We start from the raw sequence: 21,093 nt of genomic DNA on the forward strand, positions 1-21,093 counted from the left end.
TGTCATGACTAGTTCTAATCTTTGCATTTTATCTTCTGTTCTTTTCACTTTTCTTTTAATTGCACTAAATTCTAATGACAACCATTCTTTTAATGCTTTCATTTGTTCTTCAAAAAAAAACTTTATCTATATTCTGTTTTACCGTCTATTTCTCTGTGAAGATCTTGGTCTACTTCTTCCTCTTCTTCTGTGTCTTCTTCTCTTCTTTGTATCTGTGTCTCTTCTGATTTTCCTGATGAGTTGCTTATATCATTTTGTTGGGCCTCTTCTTGCTGGGCCTCTTCTTGCTGTTGGTCCTCTCCTTCTGAGCTGCTCATCCGCTCTCCTGCTGCTGCTCCTCTTGCAGTTCACCCCATCGACTTTCTTTCTCACCTGATACTTCACTCCCTCTCCTGCCGCCTTCCTTATCTTCCAGCTGAAAGCCCTAGTGTCGGGCATCCCTCAGCTGGTCGCGCCGCTCCTCGGCTGAGCACCCCACCCGTCGGTGTTTTCTTTTACCTTAGATTGCGCACTGTTCATGCGCAACTCCTCGCGCATGCACAGTTACACACTTTTGTTTGGCTCAGAGAGCCATTTTTGCAGTCCACCGGTCGGGGGTTTGCGACTCCGCAGGGCCGACACCAACCTCTTCTGAGGAGAACGGGTGTTCTTCGCCACCAGAGCTCCCTGTTCCTTCCTGCAGGTAAGGTCTTCTTTCTTTTCTGGTGACTTTTCTTTTTTCCGCATTGTTTTTACTTTTTCCTTCTTAGGTGCCATCTTCTTTCTCTTCTCTGCAACTTTATCTTTTATTTCTTATATTTTATATTTGTTGAACTTTGTCTTTTCTTCTTTTTTTCTGAAGAGGGCTGGTTTTACCCTACCGGCCACTACTCCATCACGTGACTCCTCCAAAAATAGTTTGATTCTGAGTCCTACATACATCCTGTCCCTCCATGATCTACATACACATGAACACTAAATTGGATGATTATAATAGCCCCAAACAGCAAATTGATTCAATTGTGCACATTCATGGCTTAAGGCTACTGGTACCTTCAAGGATGTTCACTTTCAAAGTGATAATATTAGAGAAAGAATTAAAAGCAGTTTAAGCAAAATTCAGAATTTGATTAAAATAATTTCGTTCAAAGGTTTGTGTTTTGCTTCAGAGTTTCTCCTATATAAAATCCCAATTTTTACTTGTTTCTGCTCGATATTTAAATGTAATTTGTTTTTTTTTACTGTTTGCTTTGTCATCTGTGAGAAATCTGATCAGTTGATAAACCCTCCTAAAGTTTGCCTTGTCACTGAATACGACACATCCCCTCCAGTTGCCATCAAGTTCCACACTTGTACCGTAAAAGAGGAGATTTGTGCTCTGAAGAATACTTTGGACATCATTGTTAAGTGCAATTTATCTCACTGCTAATTGCAAAATCAGCATCATTACCCTTCATCAAGGCATGAGTAAAATGTAGGCAGGTGCACGGCTAACTTGAAGGGCTCAAGCCCAAAACGTTGGTTACATATCTTTATCTTTGCTGTATAAAGTTCACTGTTAAACCAGCTGAGTTTCTCCAGCATTGCATTTGTATTATAAAGAATCAACTGGCTTTCAGTGTAATCTTGCAATGCGTTGGCAGCTCCCAAAATGCCTCAAAATGAAAGTGAATAGGAATGCCCATCAGATCATCTTCCTTTTGATTTTCCAATGTAGGACTTGCTTTCTGAAGGAAAATACTGATACAAAATGAATTGTAATCACAAATCATGAGGTCTGGATGGTGTTTATACATTTTTGCAGGGATAATGTATTTTGACCTTAATTTAGACACTCATTTGTGCATTTGCATAGCAGATTAGAAAGTATGGTCATACTTCACTAAAAAGTATTTCGTTGACACTGCGTCAGCACATTAAGGCAGAAATGACCTTGTATTGTACATTTCAAATTCAGAATCCATTTCCTTCCAGTTTGAAGGGATGAGAATTTTAAAAATAAAGAACAAAATAAAACCCATCATTTAAAAAAAATGCATCAACCATGATTTTAACTGGTGTTAACCCATCACAAATATTCAACTACTTTATAATTTGTTGGACCTACGATACGATGCTCGCGGAATGCAGGTAACACCAACGTGACAATGAATATTGGCCATCCTGAGTTACTCTGAACTGCTGGAGACTTTCTGATTTTCTGCTCCAGTAATAGTGTTCAATAAGGAATTCCAATATCTTGAATGAAGGTGAGAAAGTGATGACTGTCTCATTTAAACAGGGATGTGGAGTTCACAATTCTACAACAACACTTTAGGACAGTGGTTTTCAAACTTTTTCTTTCCACTCACATACCATCTTAAGTCATCCCTATTCCATAGGTGCTGTGATTAGTAAGGGATGACTTAAGGTGGTATGCGAGTGGAAAAAAAAAGTTTGAAAACCACTGTTTTAATCGTCCCTCATTGACTCGTTTTGTGCGCAGTTTCATAACTCCAAAGGAAATGGGCCAATGACAATTTTTCTCAAGCAAAATACTTCAGTAACAATTGGGTCAAGAACAGGGGTTCTCAACCTTTTCCTCCCACTCACCTACCCTTACTAATCACAGAGCATCTACAGCATAGGGATTACTTAAAGTGGTATGCGAGTGAAAAGAAACAGGTTGAAAACTACAGCTTTATAGGATGGGCAATCCTGCTGAACAGATTGATGAACTTTAACATTTCATTCTTTCTCTGACTTGCTCTGTGTTCTAGACATTTGGATGAATCAAAAATCTTAATCAAAATATTACTGTAACTCCATGTCTAAAATCCCACACCAAAAAGATCAGAATTGTGATAATGAATATTCAAACAATTTCAAGCGATGGGGAAATAAGCTCAATCTTGATTACTTACATCATGCTAACCAAACTGACCTTTGGCTTTGCTTTGAGCACCAGTTTATTGTTAGCGTATTCAATACATCTTCTGGGGAAATAATCCCCAAATATTTTAGTAGGAGGTCACGATACAGCATTTATTACCAAGCCTTTTCTTACTGGTCCCTTCCTATCAAAACTGAATCTGTATGGGGAAACGTTTCTAATCTAACAGGGATCTGCAGAAGTGAGGAAAAGAACTTAAATCCCATAAGCAAGCTGGATAGTTCAAATATTACTAGGCTAGAGAATGCCCAAAGTGCAGGAAAATCGGCAAAGAAAAAACAGTGGAATTCATATAAAAATGCAAAGTGAAAAGAAAAATGTGGTCTTTGGAGCAGATTCAAAAATAAAAAATATTGTTGGTGTTACAGAGGAACAATGAAAGATGCAGAGCAACTACAGTGTTTTGATGTGTATAAATCTAATTAATTTCCCTTCAGTTACTAACTTCCAAAACCCACTGTGGTACATTCACACAATTAAACACAGCCTCCTTGAGTCATTAATTGCACCAAGTTAGTTACCAACATTTTGGAGTGAGTGCAGTACGAAGAGGACAACTCGTGTGCAGATTTACCTGCAATCCACTGAACGATGGGACAAAGAATACGCCATCTGAATTTTGGACTTCCTGTGCCATCTTTCCGGTTTCATCAACATCGGAGAAAAATCCTGGGACAATGAGAGGATGAGATGAGATAGCACACCAGGCCTATTCATCCAGTCTCAAATCCAGACCATAGATATGGGAAAAGATGCTTCTTTTAGGCTGAATAATCTCAAAAACAAAAATTGCAAGACTTACTGAAAGATCAAGGATGTCAGGAGAACTTCCCTTTTCAAGGCTGTGATGGTTTTTTGTAAATGTCATCACAGGAGATGGAGCCAAGTAAATGAAACCTGAGGTATAGATCAATCAGGTCTAACCAACTGATAGGACAATGTGGAAGAGGTGAATAGTTTGCTCTCTTTCCCAGAATATTGGGGAGGGAACATATTGTGAAATGACTGCAAACAAGATACAATAAATAGTGAAATTAACCAAAGTAAAGGAAGGGAAAGTGGCTGCCAGGATACATTGAACAACCTTGATTGAAAAAAATGGGAGAAGAGGCAGAGGTTAGTAGTGGATGGAACATACTCTACTTGGAGATTGGTAGCTGGTAGAGTTTCACAGGGATCTGATCTGCGACACATGCTCTGTGATTTTTATAAATGACATGGATGAAGAAGCAGAGGGATAGGACAGCAAGTTTGCAGATGATACGAAAGTTGGAGGTGCGATGGATGGTGCAGTTTATCATAGGTTATAACAGGATATAGACTGGGCAGGAGAGTTGGGCAGAGAAGTGGTAGGTGGAGTTCAATCTGAATAATTGTAAAGTAATGCATTTTGAAAGGTCAAACTTGAAGGTAGAGTACATGACTAATAGCAGGATCCTAACAGTGTGGAAGAACAGAAGGACCTTGGGGTCCAAATTCATACATCTCTCAAGGTTGCTGCAAAGTCAAGGTGGCTTATGTCATGTTGGCCTTCATTAGTCGGAGGATCGAGTTTAAAAGTTATGAGGTCATGTTGCAGCTCCATAAAGCTCTAGTTCAGTGGTTCTCAACCATTTTCTTTTCATTCACATACCACTTAAGTATTCCCTATGCCATTGGTGCTCTGTGATTAGTAAGGGATTGCTTAAGGTGGTATATGCTTGGAAAGAAAAAGTTTGAAAGCCACTGTTTTAATTGTACCTAATTGACTCGTGCATGGTTTAATAACTCCAAAGGAAATGGACCAATGATAATTTTTCTCAAGCAAAATATTTCAGTAACAATTGGGTCTAGAGCAGTGATTCTCAACCTTCCCTTCCCACTCACAAACCACCTTAAGCAATCCCTTACTAATCACAGAGCACCGATGGCATAGGGATTACTTAAAGTGGTATACCCGGATGCATCCCCGATCCAAACACTGGCACCTCCTGGACTACGTCCTGGTGCGAGAAAGAGACAAACGAGATGTGCTCCACACCGGGGTCATGCCCAGCGCGGAATGCCACACTGACCACCGGCTTGTTCGCTGCAAGCTCAACCTTCACTTCAAGCCAAAGTCCAGGAACAGTAAAGCCCCCAGAAAGAGGTTCAATGTTGGAAACTTAGAGTCAGACGAAGAAAACTTCCAGGCAAACCTCAAAGCAAAGCTCGAGGATGCAATCCGCCTCACGGACTCATCCCCTGAAACCCTCTGGGATCAGCTGAAGACTGCCATACTGCAATCCACTGAAGAGATACTGGGCTTCTCCTCCAGGAAAAACAAGGACTGTTTCGACGAAAACAACCAGGAAATCCAGGAGCTGCTGGCAAAGAAGCGAGCTGCCCACCAGGCTCACCTTGCAAAGCCGTCCTGGCCTGAAAAGAAATGAGCCTTCCGTCGCACATGCAGCCATCTTCAGCGCAAACTCTGGGAGATCCAAAATGAGTGGTGGACCAGCCTCGCCAAACGAACCCAGCTCAGCGCAGACATTAGCAACCAGGGGTTTTTACGAGGCTCTAAAGGCTGTGTGGCCAGTGGAGAGCTCGCCATATAACACGATCTTGGGAAGGCGATGGTCCTCCAGTCTGGAGACGTGACCCAAAGAAAAGGTACAAGGACTGCCTAAAGAAATCTCTTGGTGCCTGCCACATTGACCACCGCCAGTGGGCTGATATCGCCTCAAACCGTGCATCTTGGCGCCTCACAGTTTGGCGGGCAGCAACCTCCTTTGAAGAAGACCGCAGAGCCCACCTCACTGACAAAAGGCAAAGGAGGAAAAACCCAACACCCAACCCCAACCAACCAATTTTCCCCTGCAGCCGCTGCAACCGTGTCTGCCTGTCCCGCATCGGACTTGTCAGCCACAAACGAGCCTGCAGCTGACGTGGACTTTTACCCCCTCCATAAATCTTCGTCCGCGAAGCCAAGCCAAAGAAAGGCTGTGTCCAGCCCCTCACCCCAAGTCTAAAACCCGCTGCGCAGCTCAGACGGCAAAGTCCTCCTCAGTGACAAGATCTCCATCCTCAACCGATGGTCAGAACACTTCCAATCTCTTTTCAGTGCCAACCGCTCAGTCCAAGAATCCGCCCTGCTCCAACTCACTCAACAGCCCTTAAGGCTCGAGCTGGATGAGGTCCTCACGCAGGAAGAGACATATAAGGCAATTGAACAACTGAAAAGTGGCAAAGCAACAGGTATGGATGGAATCCCCCCAGAGGTCTGGAAGGCTGGCGGCAAAACTTTGCATGCCAAACTGCATGAGTTTTTCAAGCTCTGCTGGGACCAAGGAAAGCTGCCTCAGGACATTCGTGATGCCATCATCATCACCCTGTACAAAAACAAAGGCAAGAAATCAGACTGCTCAAACTACAGGGGAATCACGCTACTCTCCATTGCAGGCAAAATCTTCGCTAGGATTCTCCTAAATAGATTAATACCTAGTGTCGCCGAAAATGTTCTCCCAGAATCACAGTGCGGCTTTTGCACAAACAGAGGAACTACTGACATGGTCTTTGCCCTCAGACAGCTCCAAGAAAAGTGCAGAGAACAAAACAAAGGACTCTACATCACCTTTGTTGACCTCACCAAAGCCTTCGACACGGTGAGTAGGAAAGGGCTTTGGCAAATACTAGAGCGCCTCGGATGCCCCCCAAAGTTCCTCAACATGGTTATCCAACTGCACGAAAACTAACAAGGTCGGGTCAGATACAGCAATGAGCTCTATGAACCCTTCTCCATTAGCAATGGCGTGAAGCAAGGCTGCGTTCTCGCACCAACCCTCTTTTCAATCTTCTTCAGCATGATGCTGAAACAAGCCATGAACGACCTCAACAATGAAGACGCTGTTTACATCCGGTACCGCACGGATGGCAGTCTCTTCAATCTGAGGCACCTGCAAGCTCACACCAGACACAAGACCTACTCGTCTGTGAACTCTTTGCAGATGATGCCGCTTTAGTTTCCCATTCAGAGCCAGCTCTTCAGCGCTTGACGTCCTGTTTTGCGGAAACTGCCAAAATGTTTGGCCTGGAAGTCAGCCTGAAGAAAACTGAGGTCCTCCATCAGCCAGCTCCCCACCATGACCACCAGCCCCCCCACATCTCCATCGGGCACACTGAACTCAAAACGGTCAACCAGTTTACCTATCTCGGCTGCACCATTTCATCGGATGCAAGGATCGACAACGAGATAGACAACAGACTCGCCAAGGCAAATAGCGCCTTTGGAAGACTACACAAAAGAGTCTGGAAAAACAGCCAACTGAAAAAACTCACAAAGATTAGCGTATACAGAGCCGTTGTCATACCCACACTCCTGTTCTGCTCCGAATCATGGGTCCTATCACCTACGGCTCCTAGAACGCTTCCACCAGCGTTGTCTCCGCTCCATCCTCAACATTCATTGGAGCGACTTCATCACCAACATCGAAGTACTCGAGATGGTAGAGGCAAACAGCATCGAATCCACGCTGCTGAAGATCCATCTGCGCTGGGTAGGTCATGTCTCCAGAATGGAGGACCATCGCCTTCCCAAGATCGTGTTATATGGCGCCTCAACTGGCCACCGAGACAGAGGTGCACCAAAGAAGAGGTACAAGGACTGCTTAAAGAAATCTCTTGGTGCCTGCCACATTGACCACCGCCAGTGGGCTGATATCGCCTCAAACCGCGCATCTTGGCGCCTCACAGTTCGGCAGGCAGCAACCTCCTTTGAAGGAGACTGCAGAGCCCACCTCACTGACAAAAGACAAAGGAGGAAAAACCCAACACCCAACCCCAACCAACCAATTTTCCCTTGCAACCGCTGCAACCGTGTCTGCCTGTCCCGCATCGGACTTTTCAACCACAAACGAGCCTGCAGCTGACGTGGACATTACCCCTCTATAAATCTTCGTCCGCGAAGCCAAGCCAAAGAAAGAAAGAAATATGTGGAAAGAAAAATGTTGAGAACCACTGCTCTAGTTGGATCACACTTGGTGTATTGTGTTCAGTTCTGCTCACCTCATGACAGAAAGGATGTGGAAGCTTTGGAGAGGGTGCAGGATGCTGCCTGAATTGAAGAATATGTCTTTCGAGGCAAGGTTAACAGAGATAGGGCTTTTCTCTATGGAGTGAAGGAGGAGGAGAGGTAACTTAATAGAGGTCTACAAGATTATGAGAGGCATAGACATGTGAGATAGTCCTTTTTTTCCCCTGGATGGGGGAAGCAAGTACCAGAGGACATCAGTACAAAATGATAGCCGGAAAGTTTAGGGAGACGTCAGGGGTAAGTATTTTTTAAAAAAATGCAGAGTGATGGATACATGAAAAGAGATGCTAGGGGTGGTAGTGGTGGAGGCTGGTATAATAGGGACATTTTAAAAGACTCAAACAGGATTAAGGGTGCAAGAAATATAGAGGGTTACGAGCTAGGGAAGGTTTAGATTTGTGAGTACACCCATCGTGGCCGAAGGGCCTATACTGCTCTATGTTCTGGTCATTACAAAGTTCAATGTTACATGATAGAAGGTTTGGAGAGAACAAGTAACCCATATAATTACAAGAAAAACAGTTTTCCAAAGAAGAAACAATCAAGCACCAGAATGAGAAAAAACTAAAATCAGCATATGGAATTTCAGAAACCATGCCAAATGAACTTGGAAAGATGTCTTTAAATAAGTTGCAGATAAAATGAACAGGCAAAATGAAGTTTGGTGTTTGTGAGCTTTTGGAAAGCACAAGGTTGTGGAAAATATCAAAAGAGGTGAATGCCTAGAAAACAAAAACTAAAAACAGGTTGAAAGAGCAAGAGGGAGGACAGTCTTGCAGCAGTTACAAATGGTTCTGTTTTGAGACCTCATCTGTTGAGTGCGAATGGAATACAAAAAATATGTTCAGGTTACAGATCATAAGTTTGGAATTGTCACATAATTTTGAGAACAAAATAACTTCTGCAATGGATGATGGAATGTGAATAAAAATGTGTGCTAAATTTTAAGAATATGAAGTGGCACATTCTGGTATGAAAAATAAAAGCGCAAATAATATTTGAGAGGGAATTCGAATTTGTTGCAAAAAAAAAAAAAAACACCTTTGAGGGATTAGTAAGCAGACAGCACTTCAAATGAGTCAAGTCATAAAACATCAATGCATTTGCATTTTGTGGCAAAAGAAATTGGCCTGGTTAGCATAGCAGGGCAGGACGGTTGGCAGGGTGGTTCGCTCAACACGAGTTCAGCCATAACGATCGGAATTTGAATCCCCTGCTGTCTGTGAAGAGATTGTGCATTCTCCCTGTGTCTGCGTGGGTTTCCTCCCACTGTTCAAAATGTACCGGGGGTTGTCGTTCAATTTGGGTGTCACGGATTTGTTTATACCAATTATCAATGACATTGCTATCCAGAGGAACTGGTGCAGAAATAAAATGTCACACGTACAAACCTGATTATACATAAAACATAATTCAAATGTTGCGGCTGTGGAGAAGGCTCCCATTTTTGGTAAATATTACAAAAGCTAATATGAATCTAACGTTGGTTGAAAAATCTGGGAAATTACGAATGGAAAAAGCTACATTTCCTTGCATGCACATTCTGTACCTCATCTTGGATGAAAAAATCCACAAAACCAAACAATTGAAATCGAAGCAAAAAGAATAATCTTATTTTAAAATAACTATGATCCAATACATATTGGTTAAACAGCCAATTTCAAATATTAAAAACTATCACAATGAGAACATATCAAATTTAAAGAAAACATCCTCTTTGCACTCCATAGAGAAAAACCCATACGTCGCAGCCATGCAGGTCCTTACCTAACTGTTGTGCCCATTGGATCACTTTACCCGTATCAGCAGCACTTCCTTCTGCAACGTAAGTTACTTCAGATCCAATTTTCCAGCCAACCAATGGATAAATTCCTGCAATGATAAAAGTAGAGCTTCAGCCCATCAGTAATCTGGTGCTCCATGTTGAACGAAGATTGTCACCAACCCCAAGTTCTCAGAACCATTTGTGAGAAATCTCAAGAAGAATTCTTGAGGTCTGCTGAATGTCTAATCATAGCGGCTAACTGTTTGAGTGAAGGCAACCATTGGATATGATCATTCAGGATTAAAGACTTGCTAGATCTGTGGTTCTCAACCTTTTTTCTTTCCACTCACATCCCACTTTTCTCAGTCGTAGGTCTGAGTTTCAAATTCAGCCCGGGAGTTTGAAGGAGGAAGAGTGCAAATGTATTTGCCGCTAGCGTTGTATTCACGGTGCGCTAACCGCCACACTAGCCACGCAGATTAACCATGCAGACCCCCTACGCTACCTGTGCCACCCCTACTTCAATTGCGGAAAACAGAATAATCAAAGCATCCAACAGGTCAATTCCGATCCTGGATATTTTAGAATGTTATGAATAGAACTGTTCTTGAAATGTTGGAAAGAAAGGGGAGGAGGAAATGCACCTGGAGATGACATCCCATTTACGATCGCGCAAACTACAAAGGGATGATCCTCTGACGGTGAAGGTGCGGAACCATTCAGGATGAGAGAAAAGATATGGTGAATGGAACATGTGGCTGAGAGCTCTGTCAACCATTATGCAGAGAGTACCAAAAGTTAAGAGGAAAGGAAAATGCCTAGGAAGCTACAGAAGGCATTGTCATCAAAACAAATACAGTAAAACACCTGTTATCCGGAATTCAAATAACCAGCAGGTCTCCAGGAACTGGTGCCCCGCCCCCACCCTCCCGCCAAAAATAATCCATCACTCAAAGTAAATAGGTAAAAAAACATGGAAGTTTAAAATCAGCACGCCTCACCATTAGTTCACCAATTGCACAACATGCAATCTCAGGCAACCAGAGAATTCACTTATCCAGCATCTACTAATCCCCATACGTGCCAGGTACTGGGAGTTTTATTGTACAAAATAATCTCTGGACTAACCATTCCATTTGACTTGAATCTTGCAGAATAATCGCTTGTACCAGGGTTGAAGGCACATGAGAGACTGCAGATGCTGGAATCTGGAGCAAAAAAAAGTTAATGGGTTGAACAGCATCAGTGGGAGAATAAGCACTGTTGATGTTTCAACAGTTGCAGGATTCCAACCGAAGCCACTCGACCTGCTGAATTTCTCCAGCAGCTTGCCTATTTTGCTCCTTAGGAAATGACATGTTCTGTGCATGGAGCATCTATGAGGTGATAGATTCTTGCACGTGTGCAGTCCAAGATACCCCAGACTACTGAGAATATTGACATGGACTGGACTTCAGACTATGTATGGATCTCTCCATGCAACTGTTGCACAACTTTTAATGAAGATCTTCTAGTCTGCAGTAGCAATGAAGAACGTTTAATGTACCTGTTACAGAAGTATGAGGTTTGGTTCCAGTATTGATGGACATGAAAGTGCCCGTTCCCATAGTGAGCTTCACATCTCCTGGTTCAAAGCAGCATTCCCCAAACATGCCTGCTTGTTGATCTGCTGCCTGGAAAGGGACAAAACAATATTTAACATGCCTACTCTTATGCTACATCTGCTTTCTGCAACTACACCTTCAGTTTTTCGCAATGCTCTTATCTTCCTTGATGTACACTACGGCACATGGAAGAAATTAAAGTTTGGTTTTCTCCACTAAATGCTCGCAAATAATCAGATGCCCGTTTGCTTGCATCTGCACATACAGTTCCATTAAACTAAACTACGCCATTCAAATGGAGCCATGTTTGATTGGGAGCCATCACTTCATCAATTTGCATGGCGACCAAAGATCAAGTTTCGATGTCACAGTTCCCAATCTTCACTCTGCAGAAATCATTCATTTCCATTCCATTTACAAGAACCACAAGGATAGAATTTGTTTCCAGGGTAATTTCTGATTTTTTTCTCATCAACCAATCACCTCCTCACCCTCCCATTCAATGTGTCAGAAAAGATACAAAATAAGCTGGTGGTTCAGACTAGAAGCAGAATGCTGGGCCAAGCATCGTCTGTGGAGGCAACAGGTTCCTTCAGGACTGAAGGATCGACATTAAACCAGAGATGCAAAAGAGGCTGGAACCAGATGGGGAAAGGGATAATGGGTAGATGGAGGGAGGTGCGGGGGTGTCTGGAAGCTCAGAAAGTAACTTCTGAAGGCATTCAGTGACATGGACATGGCAGTACTCAAAATAGACAAGAGTATCACAGTCAAGAAAAAAAACTGAACAACAGAATCTCTACAAATTATCAGATTACCATAACGTGGAAACTAAAGGAGTCAACGTTTCTCACTGATATTTTTAAACAATTTAAAAATCTCTACAAATTATCAGATTACCATAACGTGGAAACTAAAGGAGTCAACGTTTCTCACTGATATTTTTAAACAATTTAAAAAGTTACAATGCAATATATTGAATAAATTTGTTAACTTGAGGTTGATTGTAATAACTACATAGAATCTGTAATAGGGCAGTTATATTGATTTGAATACATAATTATCGATCCAAGCAATCAGAATATTATTTTTTTGATAATTAGAAAATATGCTAGGACACCATAGCCAATAAGGAAATTGTTTGACTATTAAATATACATCAGTACTCACCAAGGCCATTATTGGAATAGGTGTGCCAAATATACTTCGATCGGTTTCACCAAAATTGTTACTAAAAGCAAAAGTACATTAAGTCACTGAATTACATTATGCAAATGTTTGAATGTCAAACTGTGGGGAGCCTTTTCATCGAAGTAGCATAATTTTCATTGATTAAAAATGATGCCAATGTGGGAAATGGATGTTGAGGCAGTAACAGAAAGTGGGCAAAAAGTGGTGAGAAAGCGAATGGTTACAAGGTTCGATGGAGTAAAAAGGTGGGGTGATCAGAAGAAAAATGTTGGAAAGATGGTCTGTCCTTGAGCAGACAAGGCCAAAATGAATTGATTGCAAGTTCATAAACAAAGAGGACACAAATATGTAACTGGGGATATTCTCTACATCTTCAAAAAGCAAGAGTTACAGCAACATGCTGACCTTCGAGCAACGTGCAAAAATCAAAAGCATGGTGGTATCAGCAGACTTTAATAATCAGAATAGCAACTGGGGATCATGTCAGACTAAGTTCCTACTGTAAATCAGCTTCTGAATCATTCCAAGAGAGGACCTTACAATATTTTAATTACGAGTTCAAAGTGTCATAACTAAACAAATTTACAACATGGGGGATGCAAGCAAATAGTCTCAGGATATCAATATTGAGAAGAGACCAAATGTCAGAATATAAAATTAATCCTAAAAGACATTCTAAAGGTGTACTGTTTAGTTTATGCAATTCACAATGCAGAACAGTGTGGCCTAAAGATCAACCTCATACATAATTTCCCTAAACTACCTACTTTTTCTTCATAAAAATGGTAAAATAAAACATTTTCACACACATCAGAATGCCAAGGTCAAATACCTCATTGCTCAATAATAAATGTGCCTGATTATGATCTATTTTAAAAAGGAATTCTAGCTTCATACATTCTCATTTACAAATCCAACAAGGAAAATTCAATAAAACTTAACGAGACACATCCGAAGTTCTTAAGTGGCACGTCACAGTATTTAGAATCGCCATAATTACACTTTGATCCTTATTACTTGGTGAATCATGATTCAGGAGATCTTTCATTCTTTGGTCACAGATTCCTGGAAGGCATTGTCCAAAGGTCCAAGTTTCAGACCTGTTTCCATCATTCATTCCATGGTAAGCAACTGTTTATACTGCAGCAAGTACAATCTGCTGGAGGATCTCAACAGATCGAGCAGCATCAGTGGGAGAAAGAGAATTGTCAATGTTTTAGACCCAACCTTTCTTCAAGATTTGAAGACTTGATGAAGGGCTGCAGCCTGAAACGCTGACAATCCTTTTCTTCTACTGATGCTGCTCGATCTGTTGAGGTCCTCCAGCAGATTGTTTGCTGCTCCAGATTCCAGTGTCTGAGGTTTATCTTGTGTCCACAACCATTTTTACTGTACTGTAGAGGGCAAAGAACATGATACAGAAACCAATCAAGATTCTTACCTGGTATCCTTCACCGGAGGGAGAATAGACACAGGCAAAGAGAGAAAATTTGAAATTAATCCACTCCAGCACAACTGAAATGATAAAACATGAATCACAGCTAACTTGATGCTACAAATTGGGCTTTATTTAAAATAAAGACTTTTATACATGTCATATTGTGACAGAGTATATAGATATGTTTTTGGGAGATAAATTGGGAAAGGTTTGTTAGAGTAGGTTACATACGAACACTTTAAATCAGATCTTATTTAAAATACTGGAGTTCTGCTAATGCTAGACATGTCGGGGCCTCAACACCTTTGAAAAAGCTTTAGAGACTGCTCAAGAGACTTCACTAATGGGATTGTTGTTTACAAAAGGCAACAGATGAAAGAGCATGTCAGAGCTGCTGCTATCTGGAAGAGAGCTTGCTGTTCTAAGAGGGTCATGTGGTTTTGCAAACAGAGAGAGTCAAACATGCTTTTTCTCTCAGTAGCCGCTTTCAGGTGGCCAGAATACCTGAATGTAAAGCTGCCTAAAATACCCGAATGTGGCTGTTGGGAGGTCACCTAAAAGCGGAAAACCCATCCCCAAGGAGCCCTTACTCAACCCACCTCAGGGAGGTATATTGTCCAATTCTAAGTGCTTCCCCCTAGGCACCTGAAAGCAGCAATTGAGAGAGAGAGAGGCACACACACACAGATCACTTTGACAATGATACAGCCAGTAATAGCAGCTGGGACTGGAACAGGACAACCTGACAAGCTTGTGGAAAGCCCCATTTTGGAAGACGGCCTGGTCAAAGCTCTGTGGTTCATGCAAGTGGAGAGGACTGGCTGTCTAATGCTTCACTTGGAATAAGGGAAACAAAAAGGAACTCTGTGGTGACCTGAAAGAAAGAGGTTATCATCTAGAGAACCCTGAAGGATGAAGTTTTGTCAGCAAGACACTGAAGTGGAAGTACTTCAGTTGTGGATGTCTGGAACAACACATCTCTCTCTCAAAACCAACAAGAACCTTCCTGAGCAGTAACCATTTACCTTTCAAGCACCAAAACCTGGTGAACTTTATACATGTTAAATTCTGTGCACAGTACAAGAATTGCCTACAACCAGTGAACTTGGAGGAATGAGAAGTGAGATTAAACTGTGAACCAAAGAACTTAACTTACACATTACATACATGTGCGCTGAGAATTAGAAGTTAGGTTAGTTAAGTAAAAGTGTGATTCTGTTTTCATGTTTAAAGATAATTAAAAGCAACTTTTGTTTTCATAACCATGTGTCTTGGTGAGTATCTATTGCTGCTGGGTTTTGGGATTCTCTGGGCTTGTAACAACATTTACGACATTTTTTAAGTGTACCATATTGTTGAAAAATCCTAATCATATCCAAAATAAAATCTTAGATAACCAGGATTTTAAATTCAGAATTAAAATACCTGATATGGATCAAACATTGCTGTTGTGCTTGCATTCGAGTAGTCTGTCGCAAATACAGCACCTACATTTAAAAAGACAACCCAGTTAACGGAAAGCAAATACAGATAAGTGAAATACTCAAGCCTAAACAAAGGTAATTAGGAGATGATCTTCATTCATACATTTCTGTTTTCAATTCTCTTTTTGTTCCCAGAATATTTGCATTCATTACTTTTCTTATTCCAGCTGGGAACACTCTGAAGCAGTGTTTGACTAGATTTCCGTTCTAGATGAAGCTTTCCCATTCCTACCTTTAATACCATCTTGAGTTCAATTCTCATTTGCTATTTTTCTAGGCTGCAGTTCTCATTGCTTGCTTAAAAACATACAAGCCCACCATGTTCATGATGTCCATCAATGACCCATCTACTGGACTAGTCCGTTTACCATAGTCTTCTTTGCCATGGCAATTCAAGCACCTATGACAACAGAGGCCTTTCCAGCTCATCTGGTCCAAATTGGTTCCCAGCAGTGAATAATCAATGGTTCGCTTCCCTCTTTCCTTATTTTGCTTACCCCTGCAACTTAATTTTCTCTCTCCCTAACAACAAATCAGATTTATTTTGGGTTGTTAACCCACACAAAAAGGAATAATAAACACCAACCAAATACCAGACCAGCAGGTCATTCGAATGAGGGAGGAAGCCAGAGCTCATGGCAGAAATCCCATCAATCACAAAAAGAATGTGTAAACTTCTCATGGACTGCACCTGAGGCCAATTTGAACAAGAGCTCTTTGGAACTATGAAGTAGCAGCTCTCTCGTGGCATTTACGTTTTATCTCTACACAAGGCAGCCAATTATCTCCAAAATTAAAGGCCTCGTGTACTTCTCAACAATCACAACTGGATATAGTGTTCATGCTGTGTTCTGACCACAGCATTGTATTGTACAATCACGAGTCTATCCAATTTGTATTTTAACTTGGTTATACAGTTTAACATTATGCTTTGATGATTAAACATTCCAAATATCATATCTAAAGAAACTCCAAGATATTAGCCAAACCATCACCCTCACCATATTCACTCATCATGATGTTTAAAAAAAAGATTAAATACACGATTCGCTATTCGGTCACATCAGAATGTTGTTACGTGAATGACTACTGGATAGGATTTGGCTGTACACCTTATCGGACCTGGCAATGGTGGCTTAAGCACTTACACCTAATTGCCCTTGAGATGATGCAGCCGACCTGCTTAAACATTTTGATGGGGAGTTCCAGGACTCTGACTTGGAAAGATAAAGGAACGATGACCTACAGATCGGGGAACTTGGTCTGGAATCTGCAGATGGTCTTCACATCAAACTTTAACCGGGGGCATATAAAAAAAATCTTAATTTTAACAGCCAGCCTCGATGGCCACAAATGTAGAATATAGTTTAAAAATGGAAGGTAGATACTTCAAATACATTTTGATTAGGACCAAAACTGCATAATACTCCAGTTAAGTATCTGGGTGAAATAATAAAAAGGAATGGTGCAAAAGTGTTACTGGTCACCAGCTCCAACAATGTTTTTCTGTTACATGTTCAGTCTTTTAATCCATTCAGCCTCTTCAAGGTGCCAAGCGGAAAAATCAGACGTGTCTAACAACTTCTCTCAATGAACGGCTGACGGGATGTGACATTCACAGACACATTGAAATGCTGGGCCATCTAGCATCTTCCATTTGTGGAATTCTTTTCTCTACCAAGGGACTTTTATTGGCTACACCATTAAGACATAGGAGCAGAAATAGGTCATTCAGCCCATCGAGACTCTCCTGCCATTTTATCATGAGCTGATCTATTTTCCCACTCAGCTCCACTGCCTGGCCTTCTCCCGGTAATCTAGCAAATACAGTAAAACTAATAAACTGAGACATTCAAGTCTTTGATGGTGCTAGACCAGCAGGTTTTGAGGATTATTAGATAATCGTAATGGAGAGGTTGTGGCCACCGTATGGTGGCGGTGCTGCCCTCCTATTGAGGAGGCATCGCATGCCAATCAAAGTCAGATTCACCCCAAGCCATCAAGGTGCCCCTCGTCATTGGCCCATTTAAATTACTAGGTGCTGGAGTCCAGACAGTCAGCCCTGACCTTCACCCAGGTGAATCATCTAAGCTGACCCCTGCACTTGGGTTCGAGCCATTGGCCACAGCAGCCAATGGGGTCCAGCCTGCCCAGAGTAATTGCCCCCCCCAAAATACCTGCTGCAGGGCTATAAAGGACCGTGTTCCCCTTTGTTCGGTCTCTTTTAGACCCCCTCATGGCTCGCGAGTATCACCTTTCACACTGGGTTGAGGCGAGTCCAGAGGTTAAGTAGTTAGAGCCGTGTCTATACCAGTCAAGGGGTGGGAGCACGTAGTATCACCTTGATTCTGACTGATGATTGTATGTATATGAATCATTTCCCCAGTTTTTGTCGGTTTCTCTCTCGTTATCTGAAGTGTATTGTGTGTGTATGTTTAGGTTCATTTAGCATTTTGACCCTGTTGCTCCATCTGCATCCCCAAAGTAAATATGTGTTTTGTACCTCGACCTTGGTCTTGTTCTTAACCTGTGGGATCTACACGAACCATTACAACAGCTCCACTGCCCAGCCTTCTCTAAATAATCTTTGGAGCTCTGGCAAATACTGTAAAACTAATAATCTGAGACATTCAAGTCTTTGATGGTACTGGACCAGCAGGTTTTGAGGATTATTAGATATTATTTCTATTAATACCTCAACACTCTTTGAGCTTGCTTTTTATTGAAAGATGTTACACTGTATGACAATAACATTTCCATCTCAGTTGTAGAGATCATAGAAATTGGAACCCCAGTGTATCAGATGTCGAAGCACTAGAATTTCTAAAGAGTTAGATAAAATATTGTTGTTGCTTTACTATAATGAAGTATTGTAAGCACTTAGTTTTTAAGTTTTTGGTTCATTAAGCTTAGAGAAATGAGCCAATCAGAAGGCTTCAACACAGGCAAACACTTTTCCAAGACACGTGAAGCTCAATTAAAGGTGTTGCTTCTGTGCAGAGCAACAAAATGCTTTCAATTCATAATTTAGAACAATTAGCTTTAATCCATTAAAGTTTTGAATTAAGGCTTCAAAGTTCTTTTGATGAACCCAACATTTAGTCTTCAAGGCCAGCCTTACCTTTTGTCAGTTTGTACAGCAACCATGTGTCAATAGTGCCAAAGTAGCAGTTGTCTTCAGCTACAGCCTTTTGAACCTGCAAGGAAACATCTTCAGTAGAATTATTTAGAAATATCAGAGCCTCAGGAAAAGAACCATTGGTCCTGCATTGATAAATAAACTCAACAGGCCCGCATCATGTCAAAATGCATTTCACCAAAATGATCCCAAACCACAATGGATTAATACAAGAGATCCTCAACTAGGTTGCATAATCCCATAAAAACATTGGATGCAAAACAAATGATAGGAATTGAAAGTTAAATGATAAAGTTAAATGAACAATGAATGCCATAAATAGTCTGCAGTTCAGGCAGTGCAAATGTAACCAGAAAGAGGACAATTTTTCAGGCCAATAGATTTTAATCAAAACTGAGAGCACCCAAATTTTTAATTGTAGAGAAGGGGCAGGGTGGAGAGTACAAACCAGAATATGTATGATCAGGTGACAAGGAGAGGTAGAATGATATGTGATGGCAGTAATAGCTGCAAGAGGGTGGCAAAGACTTATTAATCCTGCGTAATCTGTCAGCGGTTTTAACTAGGAGATTAACGAAAATGAAAGAGGAAATAAGAGAAAAATAAAAAGGACAACATTCAAACTGTAAGATACAAAATACTGTGGGAACAAAACACTGCAGAGGTGGAAACCTGAAATGGAACATATAAAAACACACTGGAATGCACAGCACCCGTATAGAGGGAGGTATGTAAGCACAGCAGGTTTGACAACTTTTTAAAATGGGAGTTCGACCACTGCAAGCAAACATTTATTAAGATCCCCTTTCATAGCAGCGATTTCTCCACACACATCAGATATTTTGCCTTTCACTTCAACAAATTGTTCATCAATATTATGAAAGCCAGTGTTTATATAGGTCATAATATTTTCATTCTGGTTTGTTAACTCTTCAAACATTGGCTGCTGTGGCCAATGGCTCGAACCCAAAGTGTAGATGAAGTGACAGATTTAAAAGGAGAAGCCTCCTTTGTAGTTCTGGGCCTACCTTCCATTGCTTCAGCTGCCATCAGCAACAATTCCTGGTCCTCTTCATCCAAATATTCAACTTGGTCTTCATCTTCTGGTTTTAAAACATCCTCTCTGGCCACCCTGCTGTGGTCTGGACCCCAGTCCACGTCGGGCCGACCTCCTCAGCCTGACATGGAGCAGGTCCCCCCCGCATCATGGAACTGGTCCAACACTTCGTGGAAATGCAACGTCGGGCACACACCCATAGGGCCCGTTGCGTGATAACATGCACTCGCTGGCACGTCAGCGCACGTCAGGACGCTGCCGGCAGCGCTATTCCGCCCGTACCCCAGCGCATCCCCGCTTGACTCGCCACCCCTGGCCAGGCTAACCACATTGCGCCTGCGGACATCCTGACTGACGTCGGCGCCATCTTTCGTCGACTGGATCCTCGGAGAGGTCGATCTTCTTCCAAGTTCCTCTGGAGATGTCCTCTGGGATTTGGGTTCCATACTTAATTGATCCTGGTGGTCTTTTTGTTCGGTAGGCCCAGATTTTTCACTTTTTCCCACAACTTTAATAACTTTCTTTTGCTTCCGACCTGTTCCTTTCTTCATTTTTTGCAACCCCAACACTTAATACTTTGTCTAATAGACTTTTTAAACTTTTAAATAGTCTTTACAATTCGGGCATTAATTAGTCCTGCGAGGGAGAAACCGATCCCACGTCTTTGTTCTACACCATCTTGCCACACCCAAGAGCTAAAAAGTGCAAGGAGAGGCTGTTCCTCAGATACTAGGCTTTGCTGCAGCAGACCAGAGACTAAAAACAGAGGGGCAGGGATGGACAATTAGAGTAAAAGGACCACTGGATATTCAGGGTGGCGTTGATCACATAACTTGCAATCGATTTCATCCCTGCGAGGACAGCAGACTGTGAACCCTGACTGCTAAACGGGAAGTAATATGCAAGCTTCATCTGGGAGAGTTTAGGATCCTGGAGAGAGAGAGATGAAAGAGCGGGTGTTGTACTCCTGTGATGCTCTGAGCAGGTGTGATGAGAAGGGGAGTGGGTGAAACTGAAAGAATGAGCCAGGACATCACAAAGGCATCTCCAGCTCTCCTGACCATGTCCACCTTTTGCCTTCTGGCTGTTGGCTCATGCTCCTCCCCGCCCCTGCTTCCCTACCATTTTATTCAGGCATCTGGCTGCTTTTAGCTCGTACCTTGACGAAGGGCTCAGGCCCGAAATGTTGGTTATACATCTCTGTACATCTGGACTTATTTGGGGAACAGTGGAATAATAACTCCTTGTCTATTGTCCAGGTGAATCCAGGGATTCAAGTTTAAATCCTACAGGGCAACCGCGAATTTAAATTCAACAATGAAAGCTCAACATCATGATCGCAATAAAACAAATGGAAGATTATAGAAGTCCATCTGGTTCACTAGTGTTCCTCACAGATGGAAAACGTTAGCCAGTTAAACAAAACTGCAGATGCTGGGGTCGAGTGCAATACA

General features: G+C 41.9%; 1 protein-coding gene across 2 annotated transcripts in view; it reads right to left on the reverse strand.

The window, feature by feature from the left end:
* Positions 1-21,093, reverse strand: part of gk5 (glycerol kinase 5) — a 75,200-nt gene that overhangs the window by 16,650 nt on the left and 37,457 nt on the right. For both annotated transcript variants that reach the window (XM_069897356.1, XM_069897357.1), the window contains exons 6-12: positions 18,565-18,640; positions 15,385-15,446; positions 13,963-14,036; positions 12,501-12,561; positions 11,273-11,399; positions 9,729-9,833; positions 3,486-3,580 (exon numbers count right to left, since the gene is read on the reverse strand). In XM_069897356.1, the coding sequence (XP_069753457.1) occupies positions 3,486-3,580; positions 9,729-9,833; positions 11,273-11,399; positions 12,501-12,561; positions 13,963-14,036; positions 15,385-15,446; positions 18,565-18,640 (600 nt within the window). The remainder of the gene's footprint in view (positions 1-3,485; positions 3,581-9,728; positions 9,834-11,272; positions 11,400-12,500; positions 12,562-13,962; positions 14,037-15,384; positions 15,447-18,564; positions 18,641-21,093) is intronic.

This window comes from Narcine bancroftii, chromosome 9 (assembly GCF_036971445.1).
Source record: "Narcine bancroftii isolate sNarBan1 chromosome 9, sNarBan1.hap1, whole genome shotgun sequence".
In the NCBI taxonomy this organism is placed as follows: domain Eukaryota; kingdom Metazoa; phylum Chordata; class Chondrichthyes; order Torpediniformes; family Narcinidae; genus Narcine; species Narcine bancroftii.